At 39.4% G+C, this 22,103-nt stretch overlaps 1 protein-coding gene across 4 annotated transcripts in view; it reads left to right on the top strand.

Annotated features, from left to right (window-relative positions):
- Nucleotides 1-22,103, top strand: part of SORCS2 (sortilin related VPS10 domain containing receptor 2) — a 579,304-nt gene that overhangs the window by 306,879 nt on the left and 250,322 nt on the right. For all 4 annotated transcript variants that reach the window (XM_055796804.1, XM_055796801.1, XM_055796802.1 and 1 more), the window contains exon 3: nt 10,848-10,947. In XM_055796804.1, the coding sequence (XP_055652779.1) occupies nt 10,848-10,947 (100 nt within the window). The remainder of the gene's footprint in view (nt 1-10,847; nt 10,948-22,103) is intronic.

Below are 22,103 nucleotides of genomic sequence, written 5' to 3'. Positions count from 1 at the left end.
ACAAGATATGTCACTGATACATCAGCTGCTCCTCACAGTTTTGTATCATCTACAGACTTGCTTTCATCATCCCAGGAATCTCTTTCTCATCACTTCAGAAGCTGTGAAGTCTGCTGACATCCATCTGCAGCTCTTTACTGCTAGACCTAGATCTTCTACCACCACCACAAGAGTCCTCCAAGAAAGGGGCCCATCTCCTGCTGTCCCAGCTTCAGTGAGAGACCTCAGACACCCCAGCAGCCCCAGACCTGCAGAACTGCATATTCTGCTGCCAGATCCATCTGGGTTTTAATGGTAGATTCTTGGGGAAGCAGGAGTACGTGTAATAACCTTCACTTCTACAAAAAGGACTCATTTTTAGATGCTGAATCACTTTTTTCTCTTCTTAGTCCCCCTTAATGCCAGACAAAAACGTCATTGAAGTTTTCAGCTCCTTGAGTGCTTTGTGTTATTTTGATTGTAGATAACTGTTCTTGTTCTGTGGGGGTTGCTTTCAATTGCACTTGAAATTACATGGCAACAATTTATAGTGGACCTGGCTTCTGTTGAGAACAGTCATCATAAAGTGAACGAATGTATTAGCACAGGGGTCTTCAAACTACAGCCCGTGGGCTGGATACAGCCCCCCAGGGTCCTCAATCTGCCCCCCGGTATTTACAGACACCCCCCTGCCCCCCCCCACCGGGGGTTGGGGGGGGGAAACCAAGCAGCCACAGATGACTGCCTGCCACTGCATCCGTGCGCCGGCCCCCTGGTTAAAAAGTTTGAGGACCCCTCTATTAGCATGTCACCCTGGTATATATCAACCCTCCCTCCTGTGAAGCACAGGGTCAGCTGTGAACACGTTCTTAGTGCCATTTTCGTTTTACAAAACAGATCCAAGCATGGCATATATTCAGAAGTCTTCTACCAAGGATCCTCTCCTTACTGTTTTATTTTTAGAACTTTCATTACCATGGCATGGAAGCACCATCAATCCATGTGGTAGTGTTAATGGCCATCAAACCCCCTGCTTCCTGCACTTGTTGCTATGACATGTGATCTTCTGAGTTTGGAAACTCCTGTATAAATGCATGTATTTTTCTTAGGATTCTGTTTCCTAGCAAAATGTGCTGCATTTGCTGTGGCTGGCCCTCGTAATCTGTCAGCATAATTTATAGGAACACTTCATGGCACCTTCTGCTGCTAACAGTCTCTCAGAGTCCTGCAGAAAAGGCTGGTTCTGCCTCCTAATTTTAAGAGCCATGCTGGTGGCACTGTTTGTCTTTTCTGGATCTATTTTGGATTTATGTCTGGCCAAGGCTTTGGAAGAGCTGCTATAAAAGCAGAAACATCTGCTGGGGCTTTATGTGCTGCTGGCTTGCCAAGTTCAACAGCAGGCCAAACTACAGCTGATGGGCTCAGCCCTCCCCAGGTGTCACTGCAGTTACAGGAGAATGACTGCAAGGGAAATTTGGCTGCTGAAAACTCTAAACAAAATAATTTTTTTTTAAAAAAAGAGTGTCAGGAATTGTAGAAGGCTATTAGGAGATTATGACTGGGGTCATTAGCAGGTAAGAGAAACATATCCTGCTGAAGTGGCTGTGAGCACCTGAGTTCCCCTGGTCCTCCTGGTAGTGCAGCACCCTCAGGGGTGCCTGCTCCCATCCTTAACTGCAGGCTTTCCCCACTGCCTTCTGCACACTGCCCGCTCAGGTGGCACAGACACATGGCGATTTTAAAGGCTGTTAGGAAATCCTCATCTTGTTTAACTGTCTGAATGTTTTCATTATTTCATGCAACCTTGCTCATGGGCAGACATGGGTGAGGCAGGCGGTGTTTTTGACATGGACAAACTTCTGTTGCAGCAATTCAAAATGATGCCTTAAAATCCTTTGTAAAAGCTCTGTTCCTGTTGTAGTTGTAATAACTTAGAATAATCACTTCTTTGACACTGTAGACATGGAAACTGATATCCTGGATGAACTTGTGCTGCATCTGAGCATTGCCCAGACTCCATCCATGATGTGTTGTATAACAGTTTCAGAGAAGCATGCCAGAAACCCCACAGCAGAAAACCGTGGGGCAGTTGATGGATCTCTAATACTCTCACCATAAGGCTTGATACCTTCCAGAGTCTATTTATCTACATTTACTTCCTGTTTAGGATATTTTCATTCTTTATAAAAATGTCCAGTTACTCCCTTAGTTCTGCCAAGCATTTGGCTTCAGATGCAGAGCACCACAGTCAAATTACTGAGAAAACATTGACTTAATTTACCTTTTTATAAAGTGCTACTACCTAGCTATATAATTCACTCCCCCTCCCACCTTCCCCAGAGCAATCATAAAATTGAGGTCAGCACTTCAGCAGCAAAACCAAAAAATCTACAAATAGAGTTAAAGAAGATTTCCACTTACTGAAGAGTATGTAGCTGTTATAGTTGGCAGAGCCCATTACTAGAGGAATAATTAGTCGGATGTGAATGTGCATATACAGTTTAATAAATTATGATCAGTTTCTAAAATTTTGTAAATGTTCTTGTTGCAGCCAGATCTATCCAGTGGTTACAAGAAAACTTGCTGTTCTGGTCAGAAAGCACAAGGCCAAGTTCTCTCCTCTCATACATCCCAGCATCCTCCTTGCCTTCCCAGGAGCTGCCTGACTGAGAATAAAGTTGTTTCAGAAATATTTCAGATGTGTGTAGTGGTTTAAATAAAAACCTTGTGCTGTGGTAAATACCTAGCATTTTTCCATGGTGGAGAATTTTACTGTTTCTTGCAAACCTAAAGAAAATGTTCTTAAACCATCCCCTTTCCCCAAAGAACACATGTATGTGAGAAGAGAAATTTTCCTTTGCAATTACTCATTTCCACTCACAGTACTTGTAAAAGAGGAATTGTACTAACAGTGATGTAAGGATGTGACCACTTCTAGCAGTATAGTTAGTACATACAATTTTGGAAAATTGCATTTTAGCACCAAAGGCTTTTCTTTCTTTTTTCCCTAAATTTTCAGCAGTCATAGCCTTTTTTTCAAGGGTGAGTGGTTGTTCAGACTGTTGGAAGGAAGTTAACACTATATAGGAAGTGAAGTATTAATTTCTTTTGTAGGTAGCAATTACATAGTTCAGTGAAACCACTGTTTTTTTTCCAACACAGTAGTTTTAGAAATAATAAATTGAGCTTTTGAAGGAAAGCCTTTTTATTAAAAAATAAACACCTAATAGTAAAAGTGTTTCTGTACTCTAATCCAGCTAGCATTTTTATGGTACAAAAATTCCCAGATTAATAGTAATAATTTTTGTAGCACTGTGTGAATTTTCAGTTTTGGTATTTTCTTTATGTTTCTAATATGCCAGAGCTGTCCCTCAGTAGCAAACCCCTCAAATTCTCCATGTTATACTCCATTCCTTGCTGAGACCTACTGATGCAATACTGGATTTGCACCTGCTGAAACTAAATCTACACAGGACCGTTTCTTAGGATAAGAAGTTTTCTTGCACACTAACAGTTACATGATATGTTGAATTCAGTGAAGAAAATATGGTAACAAACTGATCTTTCCCTATTTAACACAATTTCATTCTCATTTTCTACTCCCTTATTTAGGTCACTCCAATCCTTTGTGGGAATGAGTTGTAAACAGAATTGCTGAACCGATCCAGGTTAAAAAGAAGTCTTCAAAGCCATTAATTTGAAGGTGGATCGTGTCAGTTTTGTTTTTAGCAGGAGCAAATGGCTTGTTTAGAATGATGGTGTGGAATTGTTAAGGTGCCCCCAAACCTGGCTATGTCCAGCTACTGCACCCTGAGGGCTGCCTGCTCCACTGCCTGCTCCACTGCCTGCTCAAGCCCTGCCTGGGTTGCAAAGCTACCAAGGAAGAAATAACACAGAGCTTTTACTTTTTTACAAAAGTAAGACATAACCCTGTGTTCCTGGCAGTGTCTTGTCTGCTTTGTCACTGTGACACAGCTTGTCTCATGGTTGAGTGGATTCATCACAAATATCTGTGTACTGCAAGCATAGCTACAGGCTGTACCTTCCAAGACATGCCGTCAGCGAGTGCTGTGTGTTGGTGATGGAATTAATGTATCAAGGCAGTAGTTTCACAATAGGTGTCTTACCTAAACTAACAGTTTCTGGGAGAAAAGGCGATGGCTGCAGGTAATAGAAGCTAATGTGATGTTTTGCGGACCTGTAAAATATAAAGGCTAATTATTGGAGATGTGCAGCAAAGTAATAAGGAGCTTGAAAATGTAACTGATAAGCAGAGCAATTATAGGCTAATGAGCAGGATGTTTATGGTATATTGAAGGACTAATGAAGGGCTGCAAAAGATAACTGTGGTGGTATACAGTGAAACTCTGCAAAGTAGGAATGTTTAAATACAGCACTGAAAGATATGTAGTATATACTAAAAACATAGTTCTGCTAGCTATTGGAGTTTAAGTGTGTGTGTATATTGTACAGGTTAAGAAATTAGCCAAAACCAGTACATGATAAATGCATGACAGAAGATACCAGTAAGGAAAAACATGATACAGTACATAAGTATGTATTACATAGCCTGAATTTCTGTGCCAAGTAACATCTCCATCCATACACAGAGCTCCGTTTATAACCTTCCATGTTCCCTCATAAGAAAACCTGAGTGGTTCCTGTTCTGTGCAAAGCTTTCTGTCCGGACAGCTCTGAGACAGGGTAATTCCTGGAAAACATGGGCTTTGAAACACTTTCTGCAAAGGTAATTGCAACCTCAGCATAGAAAGTTGTAGCATGGCATGCCAGTATGGGGCACAGTCAGCCCAGGTACCTTGTAACGTTAGGGGAGCCCACTGTTAGACCCTCAGGGGAGAAGCCAATGTGTAGCATCATTTAGTATTTGTCTTCTGTGATTTGTAAGCACCTTGCAAAATAAAGCTGTGCTCCATTCCTCACTGTGAAGTTAGTAACCATAGTTTCTGAGGAAGGATCTGACTCCCTAAAGTCACCTAGCAAGGTGAATTGGGTATATTTAATGCATTGAATAAAACTCCGGTTCTAAAATTTGTGACATTATGATCCTCCTTGTGTTTTCACTCTGTATGAATGCAGCTGTTCAGTGTTTTGGTTTAATTTGGGTTTTTTCTTTCTTTTTTCTGTGGATTTTTTTAGGTCAATATTTTACAATCAAATATATACTTACATGTTACTAAAAAGCCACTAAAAATGGTCACCTGCCCTTTATTGTGCTCCCATGGAGTGATCAAGACTGTAGGGCTCTTCATGTGCACATAATAGCTGTAAAAATGGGAAGGAATTTCCGTAACTGTATAAATGCAGAGTTGTACCATATTCTGTACTCATCACAGCATTACAGAGCAGGTCACTTCAGCTAAGAAGGCTGTTGTGATAATCCACAGTTCTTGAAAATATCTGTTATTAGCATATGTGATCAATATAAGTTATCGGTAATGGTTTGATAAGTAAAAACAGGATTCATTCATCTTTGTAGTGCTTTGGGGAAAAAAAGGTAAACTCTCTATTGCCTAAATATGAAGTTGCTAAACTGTTTATCTGTTAGCTCTTGCCTACGCCATTGATTCTTTAGTGTAAAATTGGATTAAGGAAGAAAACATTTCTATATTTCTGGTTTTGAGAAGAAAAATATGTAACTTCAAAAAGACTCAACTTTTCTGGAAAGCAGAGAGAGAAGTATTTTCAGAAAGTACTCCAGCAGAGCTGATACCTGATGAGTAATCTGTTAATTGGATTGCTAGGGATCATACTGTTCTACAGCCTTTGAAGAAATTTTCATCTGCACGAATTCCTCAATACATGAGTCAGGTACTGGAATGCAATGTTATAATGTGTTTCTACTCTGAATAAAGGCTTTGGGGTTTTGCAGGTTTTTTATTGCTGTTTAAAAAGATTTTATGAGGCTAACCAAAGTCTCTGCAATTTCCACACTGTACATGTAAGAGCCCTTGAAATCGTCTGTGCTGTTTAAGTAATGAAGATACATTAGTGTACCACTTCTTTAAAGATATTCCTTTGGTTACTTTCAGTAGGTTTGTCCTGGCATTTGAAGTGGGAACTTCGGATGTATCTGTTTTAGATATTCCATCAGCCAGTTCTTCATTACACTACTGTTCAATAGATATCTATTTTCCTTACAGATATTTGAGGTATAGGAGATAGTGTTGTCTCTGTTTTTCAGGTAGAGGACCAGAACACAAAGGAAATCCTGGTGTTAGACATAAGTCTGTGATAAAGTAAGAACCTGAATTAATTTCTCTTGCACTTTAAAGTTCATGGTATAAATACTGGATTGTTCTTCTGACCAAAAGGAGAGGAAGGTGAGAAGATGATGTTGAAATACATTCTGGAGAAAAGGAAGTGAGAAGTCCAGTGGGCATTATGCATAGATCCAGTCTTCCTTGATTCTGTAGCACACATCTCAATTGAATCTTTTTTTTTTCTTTTTTTCCCCAACAACTTCAAGCAGATCTTTCCTGTTTTTGTGTTTTGTTTTGTTTTGTTTTTTTTTTTTTCCAAAGGCTTTCTTTTCATTTTGCTAAGTAATCCATGAGTCATTTGAAATCTCTTTGTTGTTGCCTTCTAAGATTTTCAGTTAATAGGGCTTGTACAGTATAGCTCGTATAGCTAGAATGGAACATGAGTTAATCTTCAAGAAGAAAAGGCAGAGGAAATCCAATAAACGTATGTGTTAAGTGTTCCAACCTTTCTCTTTCCAATGCATCTCTTCTATTAATTAAAAACAAATTCTTTGGGTATTGAATTTTACTTGGGAATGCAATTTTCATCTCTCTAAAGATTTTCATTAAATTCTCACTATATAGATTTTAATGTTTCTTATATATATATCAATTTATACTTGTAAATATAATCTGGAAAAACAATTAACAATGAGCAATACTGTATCATAGGTGTGAGTCAAGTCGTCAGTGGAGAGCGGTATAATGGTAGCGAAGTTTAGACATGCAAACATTTGGTTCGGTTTTGGTTGCTCTTTTGGTTTAATTTCTTCTTTCTTAATATTTCTGTTGGAAGATGCTTAGACTCAGGATTTAGGTACAGTTCCAAATTATGTTAGGCATAGATTTATTTTAGCTCAAATATAGGAAAGTTACATTTTTATGGCTGAGACCCAAATTTCCGAAGTGTTTAGGGGCTTTGGAAGTTTTGTTTAATTGGGGTACATTTTGTACCACTTGAAAGTTTTCTCAACTGTTGTTTGAGGTCACAGTATTAAAACAAGCTACGAAGACATAGTTCTGTCAGCTGTAATAGCATTTTATGATATTGATGTTTGTTAATTGAGCATGCTGCTGTTACAGTGACGAGTGATTTTTCCTTACAGAAAAAAATTAAAAAATGGCAGTTTCAGCAGATGTACATGATTTCAAAGAAGCTATTACCCAGCCTCAAGCCGTGTCAGGCACAGGTTGTGTGACGTCTGCATCAGCACATGAGTTAATCACGTCATTCCAGCATCCGATGGTCCCATTGCTCTTGGATGGCCCATCTTGCTGTATCCACTGGAATGTTTCACAGAAAGCCAAAACACTCACTAACGGCCTCCAAATCACTCAGAATGCAAGTTAGACCTATCTTTAAGAAATCAGACTTTACAGGTCTTGTTGTGGAGTTCTGCTGTTGTGCTACCACTGCAAAGGATGTTTTACTGTTCTTATCAGGTACATGTGTATCCTCTTTTCATTATACCTTGAAATATATTTTAACGAATTTTTAGGGAGGAAAAAGAATGTATTTATCCTGAATAACACAGATGGTTCATTTGTGGATTTTGATTTTGCTCTCCTTAACACTTTTGACACACAAGTCTGGTTTTTAACACACAAAAAAAGTATCCTTATGACTGGAAGAGCATAAAGGGCTCCTGCTCTCCTGAATTTGGCAGCTTCTTAATATGTTCTTGAAACAGGCATGCACTGAGATCCCAGAATTCATCCTCCCCAACCCTGTCTGTAGCCCAGTAGTGCAACTACAGGGAATTCCGTCCTAGCTCTGTGCCACAAAATGTAATTCTTTATATATGCAGAATCAGGAACTTGGAATTTGTCTCAAGTGAAAAAAAAATGTGATGACCTGTTTACTCTGGATTATAGCAGATTTGGAAAACCAATTAATTTGGTCAGTGCTTCCCTTGAATGATGTCCTTGAACTACGTTCTTTTATATGTAAATATCTTAAAGAATAGCTGACATTCCTTAGCTCCCTCAAGACTGAGTTATAGTAAAAAAGGTTTGGGACTCTGAATAAATTTCTCCATAGACCCACAGATTTTCTGCCAGTCTGGGTCTTCCTACTTAGGCATGGTGTACGTTTATGGATATGCATTAGTCTGTTGCCTCAGGCTGAAATTGGAATTTTCCCCCTCTCCTTGAGATAGCCAATTTATACCAGAACATAAAAAATGTTTGACTATACAGTTTTTCTACTTTTGCCTGAAAATAACATAGTTACCTTAGTTTACTCTTTTTGTTATAACCTTATTCTTTTCTTGTAGTACTTTTTAGAAGTCATGAGAATTAAAAGAGGAAGTTTTAGACTTGGACTTTATATCTTTGAAATGCTTTATCTTCTTTGGGCTTCTTGCCTGTACTGTTTTCATACCTTGATACAGTTGCTGCCACTGTCCCCCCTGCAGTGTTACTCTCCAGTGGTCCCATTGTATTAATCCTGGAACTGCCTCTTCAAAGTAAATTGGATCATCTTTAAGGTTCAGAGAATTATTTCAGCGAGTTATTGCTGGGAAAGCCACTAACCTGATATTCTTTCCTCAGAGAGAATAGAGTAGGTTCTGTTTCCATCATACATACTTGTTCTGCATGATTTCAGTACATCGGCCTAAACTCAGGATTTTAGTCTTTGGTTTAATTTCTTTTCTGTCAAACACCTCTGGCAAATTAGCGTTATCATTGTCCATCCTATTCCCCTTAGAATTTTAATTAGCTTGGTGCTGAATACCCAGTATAGTGCAATTATATGCATTTGATTTCTACAGAAATATTTGTCCAAACTGAATTGCATTAACTTTTACAAAACTAAATTGCCAAAGTTGCAGTTGAAGCAATGTTATGGGGAAAAAAATAGATCAAATCCATTCAGATGTCATTACAAAATAGGTAAATTCTCAACTTCAGGCTGTGAGTGTGGTCTGTGTGTCTTAGGCTTATGCTCAGTCATTTTTTTTGACTGGAAGAAAAGCAAGGTGTCTTGGTGTGCCTTAAGACCTGATCCAGGCATATCATTCTTTGCCCAATATGCTTGGTGATGCCAAAGGCATAGAAAGCTGCCCCATGGCCACAGGTGAGACTTCTTGTATCACATGGAAAGCTGGATGTGTGAAAGTAAAGTAGCCACCTCTGCCTTTGTACTGCTTGCCTTCTGACTTTAAACAACATCCTTGGTGCGGGTGGGATGGGACATGGGTGGGTAGAGGATGGGCACACAGTGCTCATGGAAGCTTCCTGCAGGCACCAACCCCTGTAGGACTGTTCTGCCTCATGTGGCTTGAAGGAGACCTCAGGCTGTGTGCCACCTGTCAAGGTGTACACACTCAGCCAGAGATTTGCTTTCTCACTTTTCTCTCACTGTACTCAGTCATGCTCCTATGAACTTCAGCAGTCACTCCCCTGGTCGAGGAATATGGGACAACAGAGCCTACCAGTGGGTAATGAACATGGGAGACAACGGGGCTATGGGGCAGGAATCACTGCCTAGGCAGTCCTGTGTAACACTGGGAGGGACACAGGTCTCATCCTGGTTCTCTTGGACATGAAAGTTGTTGTATGTTCACAATTGTTTGAATAATGCAGAGGTATTCTGCAGGGCACATTCAGCCTGGTTTGTTAAAGGAGATTGTTATTCCAGTGAAAAAAGGGTGTATAGAGTGGAAGTCCTCCCACAAGTTATCTGTCCTAGGGAGGCATTCTTGGTGAAGAAGGGACAGGTGCCTTAGAAGTGTCTGAATCCCCTTCCAAATGTAAAAGGAAAAACTGTAAATATGGAGAGACCATATGTTGCAATTTGATCCTATGTAGAACAAACAAGGCTTTGTCCAAAGTGATTTAATTTGGGATGTGACTTGCTGTGAGTTTCACTAACTGATGTTTTCCTATACTGACATTTTACTTGTGCGTTCTTTTTATACTAGACATTGCCCATACAGGCACGTATCACACATAACATTTTTCACTGTAGGTTTTTCAGGCATGTGAAACAATTTCTGCTGAGTACCCACATTTGAAATATTCATAGATTTGTGTGTATGACACATTGATGGCCGGGTACTGACTTTGTTTTTATTAATTCAAAATATAGTGATTCTCTGAAAAGGAGCTGGAGGAGTAGGTGGATAACTTTATCGAGTATGAATTCTGATTGAGGTCCATTGCGAGTCTTCCAGACCTCAGGTCAAATTGTTCTTTTATGCAACACCAGGCTCTGAAGTTGGGTCTTTTTTTCTGCATAGCTGAGGAGGTGCTGTTAGTACTTGCTGGTGAGTCTTTGCTCTGCTTAGCTCTTTTTCTCCCACCTTGTGGGTGGTGATGGAAAGGTATATGTGTTGGGCTACTGTCACTGCATGGTGCAGTGCCAGGATGGAACTAGCACTGCACGGTACTGCAACATGCAAACAGAACCAGCCATGTTTTTTCAAACCTAGAAAAATATTCTTAATAGTGGCAGGTTTCTTTTAGTAGCTAATGATCTCTGAAAAGAGCAAAAGGATGGCGGAGAAGCACTGAAAATAGTTAGTGCTACAAAGTGGGTTTTTTTGCAGTTTCAATGCTGAAGCCTTTAGAAGAGAGCACTTAGAGATGTTTGATTTCTTTCAGATCCTCAGATTTTGGGACGTTATACACGAAGTTGAATCTACAGCCTGGGATTGCCACTGTTATTGACAACTTCTACATTTGTCCCACCAACAAAAAAAAGGTACGTAAAAAAGAAATGAGTTTTTATAGTGCAGCTGAGATTCTGCAACTATATGAAGTGTATTTCAGAAGCTTTCAAAATATGGGAAAGTGGTTTTCACAAAGTTTCGGGTCACCTTAGGTGCATTTGTAAGGTATGGAAGCAGGGTATTTATACTTCCTTGAATAACATAGAAAGGAAAAAAATGCCTACATGGACTCTGAAAACTTTTGAGGACATTTGCTCCTGGCAATTGAGTTTCCTTGAAGTTTTCCATGGCGATGAAAAAGGAACTTTTGTTGGTTTTCAGTCATCCACATAAATTCTGGGACTAACATTCAACCTCTTCATCTTTATGCACAATTTCAAAGTCCTTAAATGCCCATTCCTTAATATAAAGCATAGGGATTGGGCTGGCTGTCATTCAGAATTATGTTTATCCTGTGTAAAACCTTAATTAAAAATAAGAAAACCCTCTCCTTAAACTCTTGCTTAAAAAATGTTCCTGCATCATTACCAAACCAAAAAGCTTTTCATGGAGCCTAGGAAGATTAAATGGACTTCATAAGTGAGGGCGAAATCGACCCATTGAGTGTATTTACAATGGATGTTATATTAGAAGCAACAGGAAGAGCAATTATGAGGAAAAAAAAAGAAACAATAACAAACCTTCTATGTCTGCAAAATGCCTGTGATTTGTGAAATACATTGTGAATAACACAAGCACAGTAGGTCTTTCATGAAATAAGAATTTTCTCTTGATAAGGGCCTTTTAACTCCGGTGTAATACAGAAGCATTGATTTCATGCAGAGGCCACTGATTGGAAGGACAATGTTAGTTGTGTTTATCTGTCTGTTCTGCTTATTCAAAAATCAGTGGAATCTGCCTGAATGATTAAGTACATATTTTATTTCTCTTGCCATTGTCACTGGAGTTTTTGTGCACAAGCTATGCTATGCCTGAGCTTGGTAATATATTATTAATCTGCTGCAAAGTCAGTAATTATTTTTTTTTGTTTCTTGAAGTGGAACTACCACCAAGCGCAGAGTTGCTGCAGATTTGTGTCTCAGGCATAAGATCTACTGGTGACTTCAAGTCCAAAAGAATAAAACTAAAAATCTTTACCCATCTCAGTTTCTGGGATAAAGGTTAAAAGTATGAGGTGAATGACAGCCCTGGGGAGGATTTCTCCCAGCTCACCCAGCTACAATGTAGAAGCCTGTGCAAGCACAGTGGGGTCAGTGACAATGTCCTTGTGCCAGTTGTCTGGCAAAACAAACACTGGTAAGATCACTACTGAATTTCAAGCCTGAAGGGCACACCAGTGTTCACCTCAAATCTCATGTTAACCCTGTCTTAGAAAAATCTATATTCAGTTCAAGAAGTTTAAGTTCTTAGAGATGCAAACCCTGCTTAGTAAACTCATATTGGAACCCATCTGTTACAGAAAGTCCCTTTGAGTCATTAAATATGCTATTTTTATGCAGAGATTTGCTTCTACGGAGGTGTTCAGTAGTATACAAATGACAAAAACATGAGAGCAGAAAGGATTTCTAGGGCCCATAAATGATGCTAGAAGGAGATATAGTTATACATGCAAATGTACATACATACCTGTATACATGGTAGAAAAATGGTGAAAGTGTTGGGGTTAAATGCTTTAGCTGACAGCTTCAGATTGGTCTTGGAGCTGTTGCAGTCACGTGTGGCAGGTAAGAAGGAAGTCTCCATGTAATAAGAACTTTGTCTGTTGTAATGGGAACTTTTCTGGTGCTGGACATTTGATTAGGACACTAAGACTACCATTTGATTTCACAAAAGTTATTTAGAAAGATGGAAGAACATAGAATCATAGAATCGCTTATGTTGGAAAGGACATTTAGGATTATCGAGTCCAACCATTAACCCAAGCATGGCGAACTCCACCACTAAACCATGGCCCTAAGCACCACATCTACACAGCTTTTAAATATGTCCAGGGATGGTGACTCAACCAGTTCCCTGGGCAGCCTGTTGCAATGCTTGACAGTGCTTTTGGTGAAGGAATTTTCCTAGTATCCAACCTAAACCCCTCCTGGTACAACCTGAGGCCATTTCATCTTGTCCTATCACTTGTTACTTGGGAGAACAAAGTGACCCCAACCTGGCTACAGCCTCCTGTCAGGGTGCTGTAGAGAGCCGTAAGGTCTCCCCTGAGCCTCCTCTTCTCTGGACTAAACAGTGTCCATTCCCTCAGTGTCTCCCCATCAGACTTGTGCTCCAGACCCTTCACAGCCCCGTTGCCCATCTCTGGACGTGCTCCAGCCCCTCAATGTCCCTGGGGCAGTGAGCGGCCCAAACCTGAACCCAGGATTTGAGAGATGGCCTCACCAGTGCCGAGTGCAGGGGGTTGGTCACTGCCCTGGTCCTGCTGGCTACACTGTTTCTGATCCAAGCCAGGATGCTGTTGGCCTTCTTGGCCACCTGGGTGCACTACTGGCTCATACTCAGCTGGCCAACTGTTGACCAGCATGTCTCCCTATCCATCCATTTGAGTACAGCTACACTGGCGTGGAATGGAACATATAGAGCTCTGCCTCCCTTTTCCAAGTTGAGCAGAAGTCTTGGGATTTCACCTGTTTCTGATGGTACGAGACTTCAGATCACTATGGCAAGTTTTCTTCAATCAGTTCACATATTTTGAAATGTGCTGAAAATGGAAACTGGAGTGCTGACTGTGCATACTGGAACTCAGCATGCACTGTAAATTTAAAGCATATGTAGTCCCATGCTACCATTTAGCATTTAGGGACTGGGATTATGCATGAAAGCAAAGATAAAAGACATTGATGGGGATTTTTTGAATACTTTGCATATTAAGCATTGTTCTGTGCTTTCATTCCATTTATCCATTGTAGACCTCATCTGGTGAAGAACTGATGCTGCAAATGTAATGCTCATATTTTCTACCTCAATGACATCAGAGCATTAAGCTCACCTGATTTTAGCTGTGTAAAATTCAGGTGTCTAGTCAAGCCCTCTACCTCTACAGTCAAACAAGAAATGTGGGTACCTCCAAGCATTTTATCCTGTTAAAATCATAGTTCTTTGTACTTATGAGAATAAAGATTGCATGATATTGTGGAGGTTCCTATAAATGACTCTGTGACTGTTGTGGGTCTGAACATAGTCTCATTTCGGCTTCCTGCATGAAGACATACAAAGAGATGTGTCATGGTTTAACCCCAGCCCTCAACTAAGCACCACACAGCCACTCACTCACTGCTGCCCCCCATCCCCAGCAGGATTTGGGGAAGAGGATTGGAAGGGTAAAAGTGAGAAAACTTGTGGGTTGAGATAAGAATAGTTTAATAATTGAAATAAAATAATAATAATGCTGATAATGTTGACAAACTATAATTATTATAATAATAGTAATTAAAAGGAAAATAACAGAGAAAAATAGAACCCAAGAAGGACAGGTTATGCAAATGAACAACTGCTCACTGCTAACTGACCGAGGCCCAGCCAGTCCCCCAGCCGCAGCCCTCCCCGCTCCGCCAACCTCCCCCCTGGTTTTATTGGTGAGCATGATGTCATATGGTATGGAATACCCCTCTGGTCAGGTGGGGCCAGCTGTACTGGCTGTGTCCCCCCCAACTCTCTGTGCCCCCCTGCCCACTCACTGGTGGGGTGGGGTGAGGAGCAGAAATGTCCCTGGCTCTGTGTCAGCACTGCTCAGCAGTAGCTGAAACATCCCTGTGTTATCAACCCTGTTTCCAGTAGAAATCCAAACCAGCCCCATACTAGCTACTGTGAAGAGAATTAACTCTGTCCTACCCAAAACCAGCACAAGGTGGGAGATTTTTTTGTTTGTTTGTTTTGGAATGGAATTAGATTAAATACTTGCTAGAAGGTTCCAGTCTGGTTCCTGGACTGAATTATTTTTTCAGTTTCTCTTTGCCCGCATACCAGCTCCTGAAGCGACTTAGAGCTTCATTCAACATGCCTTTGCTCTGAGCTGCTATTATATGATACAGACCAACAGGCTTATATCTGAGCTTTATGTAGTGTATGTGAAATTGTACTGGAAATTTTAAGACCCTGTGGATGACTTTAGTTTGTATTTTCTTAAGATGCATTGAAAAGAAAAAATGTTGATACTTCTTATCTTCTGTACTTCATTGTTTAAGAAGTCTAAATTCAACAGATTTATGATGCCATTCATGAAGTGCATTAGCAGATGCAGAAGGTACAACAGCATCCTTTGCACATAGTGCTACATGGAAAAGGGTTTGTATAAAAAAAGAACAAAATTAAAGGTAAAATATAGGAATTCTGGCGACTTTGAACTAGCTGGTGGAAGGGTGGAGATCATTTATAAAACCCGCTAAATCTATGCAAAGAAGTAACACATTCCTTTTGTCTTTTACCCTTCTATGACGAACTTGTGATGAGTACTGTTCATAGGTCTAAGAAAATAATCAGGAAATAGTTTTATCAAGGTCGTGTGTACACAACTTTTTGATGATTGATGTGGATTCAGTCGGTCGAGCCTTTTCCTGGCTGAATGCAGCAGAACTCTGATGCAGAAATTGTGTTGCTGCAGTTACCACAGGACTCAAGCTATGTAACAGTTTTGACAAGAAATGATGACAGACCTCTGAGGGTAGAGCTTTAGAGGGCTTTATGTATCGCTCTGAATGCACCTTTCTGATGAAATCATGGGATGGAGGCATAAACCATGGCTGTATTTTTTGTGATTCAGAGCTGAATGGCAGTCAGCCAGCAGCACAAGTAGAAGACATTTACAATACCTGAAAAAAACCATGTAGGCTTTTCCTAAATGCTATGAAACAGTAGAGCAATAGCGAGGTAACACTGTAATTAAAAGTTCACGCTTCCTAAGGATGCATTAATATTTGCTTTGCATTCTGGCTGGTTTTAGTGTAGTATAAACTTGCAACCAAAGACAGTGAAACTGTTATTCTGATGTAGTTTTGGGAAGTTGTGGAGTAATGAATCTCTGTGATGCCAACTTCTCCATTTAAAGCACTTTTTCACTGATCTATGACGTAAAATAGCCTTACTTTATTCAGGCCTTGAAGTGCTGTGCATCGATAAGGGATGTTCCTGCAATTTAAACAACACAATTTATGTAATTATCTTCTTTCCAGTAATTACTCTCTGCTGATAGCGTCAAGTAGTGCAGGCATCCCCTTAATGTAACATGTTGGGGAATTAATTTGATTTGTATCCTCTGTTTTCCAAACCAGCATTATAATTGTAATTTGGAAGTGATGCACACGATTTATGGAGTATGGGATTATGCTTTCCATAGTGTCAGCCTGGAGTCAGATGAACAAAATAAGCTCTTTCTACAGAAGACAAAAGTTAGTAGATTTCATATTCACTAAGCTAAATTATCAACAAAATATTTAACATTCTTATAGCACATATATGCTGTTGGATATAGAAATTACATATTTGCTGTAAATCTGTTTGTATAATGTTTCTGGGGAGGACTTGAATGTAGACACTGATTTTTTCCCACATTCAGCACATATTTTAATTTTTGTTGATGCTAATGCAACTGAGGCATCCATCCTTCTGTTCATATGCTTCTGGAAAAGAGACAGCTAAGCAGTGTATATTCAGGCTTTACATATTAAAAAAAAAAAAAATGTTGATTGTGCATACGCTGACTTGTTAGTTAAGTGGGTTGAACACTTACATTTCCCAGCTGTTGCAAGAACCAATGGCTGCACATTTTTCAAAATTAAAAGGCAAGATGAAAAACTTGTATTCTTGCTTGACAAACCATGCAGAACACTTAAGAACAAGTAAGGATATAGGTTATCCTGTACAACTCCTGATACTTTAAAATAGTATAAATTACACATGATGGCAAAAGGGTATTTGCCAGAGCTATAAAAACATTTCCCGAGATGCAACTGGCTTGAGCAATGTTTGTAAGCCCTTACAGCTAAATGCAGTCTTACAGCATTTTGACATTTGTCTTTCAGAGCAAAACAGTTGGTAGTGGAAGTTGTCAAAATGCAGTATGACTGCATTTACTTATAAGGAATAAATCTGCTCAAGTATCAATTTCCTTAGAGACCATACCAGAATGTCTGCAAACAGAGAGAGCAGAATTATCTTACACTTATATTAGTAGAAGTTGTCAACTATGGAATATTCCTTTCAATAACCTGAGTAGTTATTTCAGGAAGGTTTCACTGAAATTGCAGAATATGAATCTGTATGTTGTGATTCGTCATCTCTCAACCGTGATGCGTTCTTTCCTTATAAGCGGTGTCACCATTCAGTTTTATTCTAGTGATGCACCACCAAAGCACTGATGTAATCTGACTGCATCATTTTGCTTAAGAATTGTGTCCAGGACTGTTTAATTAATCTTCGGATTTTCAGAATGCTTCCAAAAGTATGCCCTGTAATCTAGTATTTTTTTCCAGCCATAGTTTTCTTGTCAGTGGATTATTGTGAGAGGCAGCCCTGTGCAGAAATCCCAAATTTTATTCACACACAGCTGATGAGCAGTTGCCTTGTTGACAGCCAGGAAGTTATTAAATGCAAGTGGAACTCAATAGGTGGAAACAGTCAGAAATTTCACTGAGCTATGAGCTAGAAGTCACCATCCACGGCAGAGGTTCATGTAGTACCACTGAAGCCAAGCCATACAGAGGGAAGATGTGATGGTTGCTATTTGATGGGGTGTGGGTATGTACATGTGGAAAAAGTATGATAAACCTTTGAGAAACAGAGAGTGGAACAGTTAAAAATTAAAAACTTGGAAGAAACACTAGGAATCTGGCTATTAGAAAAGTATTTGCGCTATTTACTGGCTAAAAGGAGGTTAGAAGCTACAGTTTTCCCTGTCTAACTGATTCCTGCTATGACTGAGAAATCAGTGCGTTTTCATACTTTGTATGTAAACAGAGCTTCATCAAAAATGTGTAACTCTTAGGGGGCTTTCATATTCTAACTCCTTGTACCACCTCCCGTAATTCAAAGCATTAGAAGCGTTACTGTTTTATTTAAGTATAACCTCTCTTAAACAGTAAATTATAAATGGATTTTTCTATATAGTGTGATGGAGAAAAGTTTTCTTTGTTTTCCATAAAATTTTTGCAGACACTTTCTGTGCACTTTTCCATCCTGGTCTTCTACTTACGGAGCCACAAAGGAATCCCCAGCTCTGGTTGATTAGATGCATTATTGCCTTTGAATACATTTTGCATACATGTCTACCAAAACATTGAACCATGCAGTCTGAAGCTGCCTCTAAACCTTTTTGTTATAGTTCTGCTCCTTTTAACCTATAACTGATTTATAGTCCAGCACCTGGAGTAGAGTGTGGCCAAAGACTTCATCTCATTTAAAAAAAAAGAAGGAACCCCCAACCCACAAAAACCCTCAAACCAACAAACCTGGCTAATAATACAAGTGAACAGTAGAGTGCCATGACTAGTGTGCAGGTTTGCCATGGTAGAATAATTACTCATCAGGGCAGAGGTGTGCGGGCTAAATGGGTGCATACTTGAACAGACATTCTGTGTTATTATTCTATCCTATAATTTATTTGATGCTTAATGTAGAGATCTCAATTGAAGTTGTTGAGATTGACCTTCCACTGTGATTTTGTAGCCTAATGTGCAACTTCCACATTCTTTTGTGCTCAGGCATACAATTATTCTAAGGAAAAATAGTCCTGTCTTTACTGCATGCTTATTATAGATTCTTTTGTTCTGTTTTTATGAATTTCCTGTCTAAAACTCATTAATCATAAAAGCAGACCAACAACTACCAAAAAGCTGTAATGTTAAATTAAGTTTACTGTAGTGAAGCCAAAAATAAAAAGACTAGTTGGTGGGAGTACGACATAAAAAAGATTTATGTGAAAATGGAAAAGACCTGTGAGCAAGTGTTAAGAGCCCATTGTGCATATGATTCTGCACTTGAGAGACATCCATTTCCCTCCTGGTAATTCTGGGAAGAGAAGGAATCCAAGCATCATATTTTCAGCAAAGTTTTATTTCCTATTATGATGAGCAGGGGTCATTGCTTGGAGAAATAGGAATAGTCAATCAAGATCATATAGTAGAAAGCCAGTCTGAAGCTACCCTCATCACCTGCAGCGGTGTGTGCCGCTGCGTGGGTGGCTAGTCAGAGAGCAGCCATAAACGGGAAAGCAAAATGTTCCACACCAGAGGGGTTTTTAAGATCTAGGATTTTGATTTGGTATGTCTGAAAATAAGGGCAATTTAGCAAAATTTAGACCAGCCTGTCAATTCAAAGCTCTTTATTTTAAAATGTAGATTCTCATACTTAGGCCAAAATGTAAATCTGAGCCATATGCCAAAGAAGAATCTAGGGTGGTGATGGTAGATTTACTGTGCAGGACACGAGGCAGATCATATATGTCCATTGTCCAGCTTGCCCATGGGCTCATTAACCTGAAAGTACTTCTTAATTCCTCCTGTGCTTGAGATAACCACTAGTGGGACAAACAAAATCAACTAATCAACCCAAATTGTCTGCGGTAGGTCTCTAGACCTGAATGAAACCCAGGCTTTTCTCCAGCATGGCAGAGACTTTCTTGTGTCCCAGCTAGAGCTACAACTGTCTTCTAATCAATAGCTAAGAGGATCATGCTCAACTTTTTTTAAGACTATACATTTCCACAAGAATATCATCCTAGAAGACTTTCTGATGCAATATGGAGCTTGAAGAAATAAATATAACAAGGAGGCAATTTATAATATCTGGCACTATGTCAAAGGAGAAGGTGTCCATGTGAAGAGTGAATAGAGATGATTCAGGTTTGCATGGAATCTGTGACAGATAAAACCAGAAAGGAAGAGGTGTTTATATTAGCAGTCCTGAATCTTTGCAAAAGGAAAAAGGAGAAAAGAAAGAGAAGCTAATTGTAAAGAGGAAATGGTAAAGGATTAGTAACAAGCTCCTTATGGTACTTAGTAAGTATTTATTTGATTGCCTGGTATGCTATGATGAAATGGGTACAGGTAGGTCTGTAGTCAGGTTTCTGCTAAACTGGAATACACCAGGTGAGATTTTTCTGTGATTAATTTAGATTATTTATATCTGTTGCTGTTATCCCGCGTGTTGAGATTACTTCCATCTAATTATTCCGCCTAGAGGCACGTATCAAGGTTCCTGTGTTACAAAAGGGAGGAAATTGGGAAATCTTTCATCTTAACTAAGTCTAACCACAGCAACAACTAGATGATAGGACAATGTTGTGGTGGTTATATGAAAACTTATAAAGAGTTTTTGAAGAAAGACGAATAATATGGTTCAAGAGGTTTGCAAGAACAATGTCCAGTAGGCATATTCTCCCAGATAGCCTGAAAATAATGGTGTAGTGTGTTTGAAACATATTCATCATGTTTACTGATGGATCTTCTGCATCTTCTGGAGACCTGTGCTTTTCCTCCTCATTTCCCCAATGATGGAATGGAGCACAAGTCCCAGCTTCCACGCTTCATGCTCTGCTAGCATTTTCCAATCTACTGATGTGTCAAATTCTGCTTCTCCTTACTGCAGCTGTTCAACTTCCCTCTACTTGTGCTGACCAGAGAAACTCCTCTGGCTTTCTCAGGAGTAGAGATGCAGCAGGAGTTTCTCCCCAGGGCTGGCATGGAAGCACAGTGGAAATGAGCAGGGTTTAAATTGCTTCTGTGTCCGTTTTGCAGGTCTGACAGTGTGTTTGCCCCACTGAGAATCCCTGTGGCTGCTGCCCCCTGACACTGCCAGGAGTAAAACTGCTGCTGCAATCCTGCTGTCATGGCATAATTCGTATAGGACTCCTGAAATGCTGTGAAAGTTAAGCAATCCAGTGATTTTGTTTATTCCACTGTCTTTGTGGCATTTACTACAAGGGATGAATGTAACTGTTTGTTTAGGTATTTCTAACTCTGAAATGAGCTCTGACTCCCAGTAGCCCCAGCACCCTGAAGCAGCAAACTTCTGAAAAGGCAGGACTCCTGTGACAAATATGTTTTGATCATATCTGACTCATGCAGCCTGTACCCATTTATTTGAATATAGTAATCAATAATTAATGTCAATGTAAACCAAGAATTTTTTTTTTTTTTAATATTTATTTTCACACAATGTGTTTCTTTCAGGTAGAGAAAGATTCTTACTCCTTGAAACCCAAATCTTTTATGTTTAACTGCCACCTCTGAAGGCTTCTTGACAGTGACCTCTTCCAGGTGTGCTAGAGATAGATTTTTTTTCCATCTGTCAGAGTAACACACTAGGTTGCTGTTGTCCCTTCACAGCAGAAGATTGCTATCAAATGAATAGTGGATTCTTCATAATTCCTGATTTAGTCTTGAGGAGACATCTTCTGCAAGCTTATTTTGTTTTATGTCTAACTGGTATTTCTCTCTCCCCCTTGTATTCACAATGATTTTTTGCAGCCTTTCATCATATCTTTCTGTTCTGTCTCTTAAGCTCTTTCCAACGCTTTCTTGTTTTCCTGCTTTTCTTTCTTCCACTTCTGAGCATTACTCCTTTCTACATCTCGCCAAGGACATTCTGGACTGAATTTTTCTTTCTTAGTTACAATTACTAAACAAAAATAATATTTAGAAGAATGTAACCAATGGTCTATGTTTCTATTAAAAAATCACAATTTTCTTGGGATAATAATAAATCTGCTGACACATCCCTAACTATAATTCATAGAATGAATCTCTTCAACCACAGCACTAGGATGCTTCAATCAGGGAGCTGTTAGCCAGGAGACCTGACTTCAGTTTCTATGACCTTGAGCAAGTTCTGAGCCTTCCTGAAGCCTGACTTCCCATTGACTTGCACCTTGTAATATAATTTGCCTTGTGCAAAAACACTGTGACATTACATGATTTGACAATCTACCCTGAGGACAGATTACAAGGTTTTGCAAAAAGTACAGAATTAGTCTGGTTTAGTTTTCTTATTTATAAACTTAAGACAATAATACTGAAGTCTGCAGAGCACCTATGGTCCCTAAATAAGCACTATGTATCTTTATCATCCCATTTCAAGAGGAATGCATATTTATAATGTACTTTTTGTGTCACATCACAGCATTTTAAGATTTGCAGCATGCTGAAAATAATTTTTATAAACCTGTTCCTATGTTTTTTAAGATTGTTTAGCATTT

Source organism: Falco peregrinus, chromosome 2, assembly GCF_023634155.1.
Source record: "Falco peregrinus isolate bFalPer1 chromosome 2, bFalPer1.pri, whole genome shotgun sequence".
NCBI classification, from domain to species: domain Eukaryota; kingdom Metazoa; phylum Chordata; class Aves; order Falconiformes; family Falconidae; genus Falco; species Falco peregrinus.
This window is presented reverse-complemented; position numbering and strand designations above follow the sequence as displayed.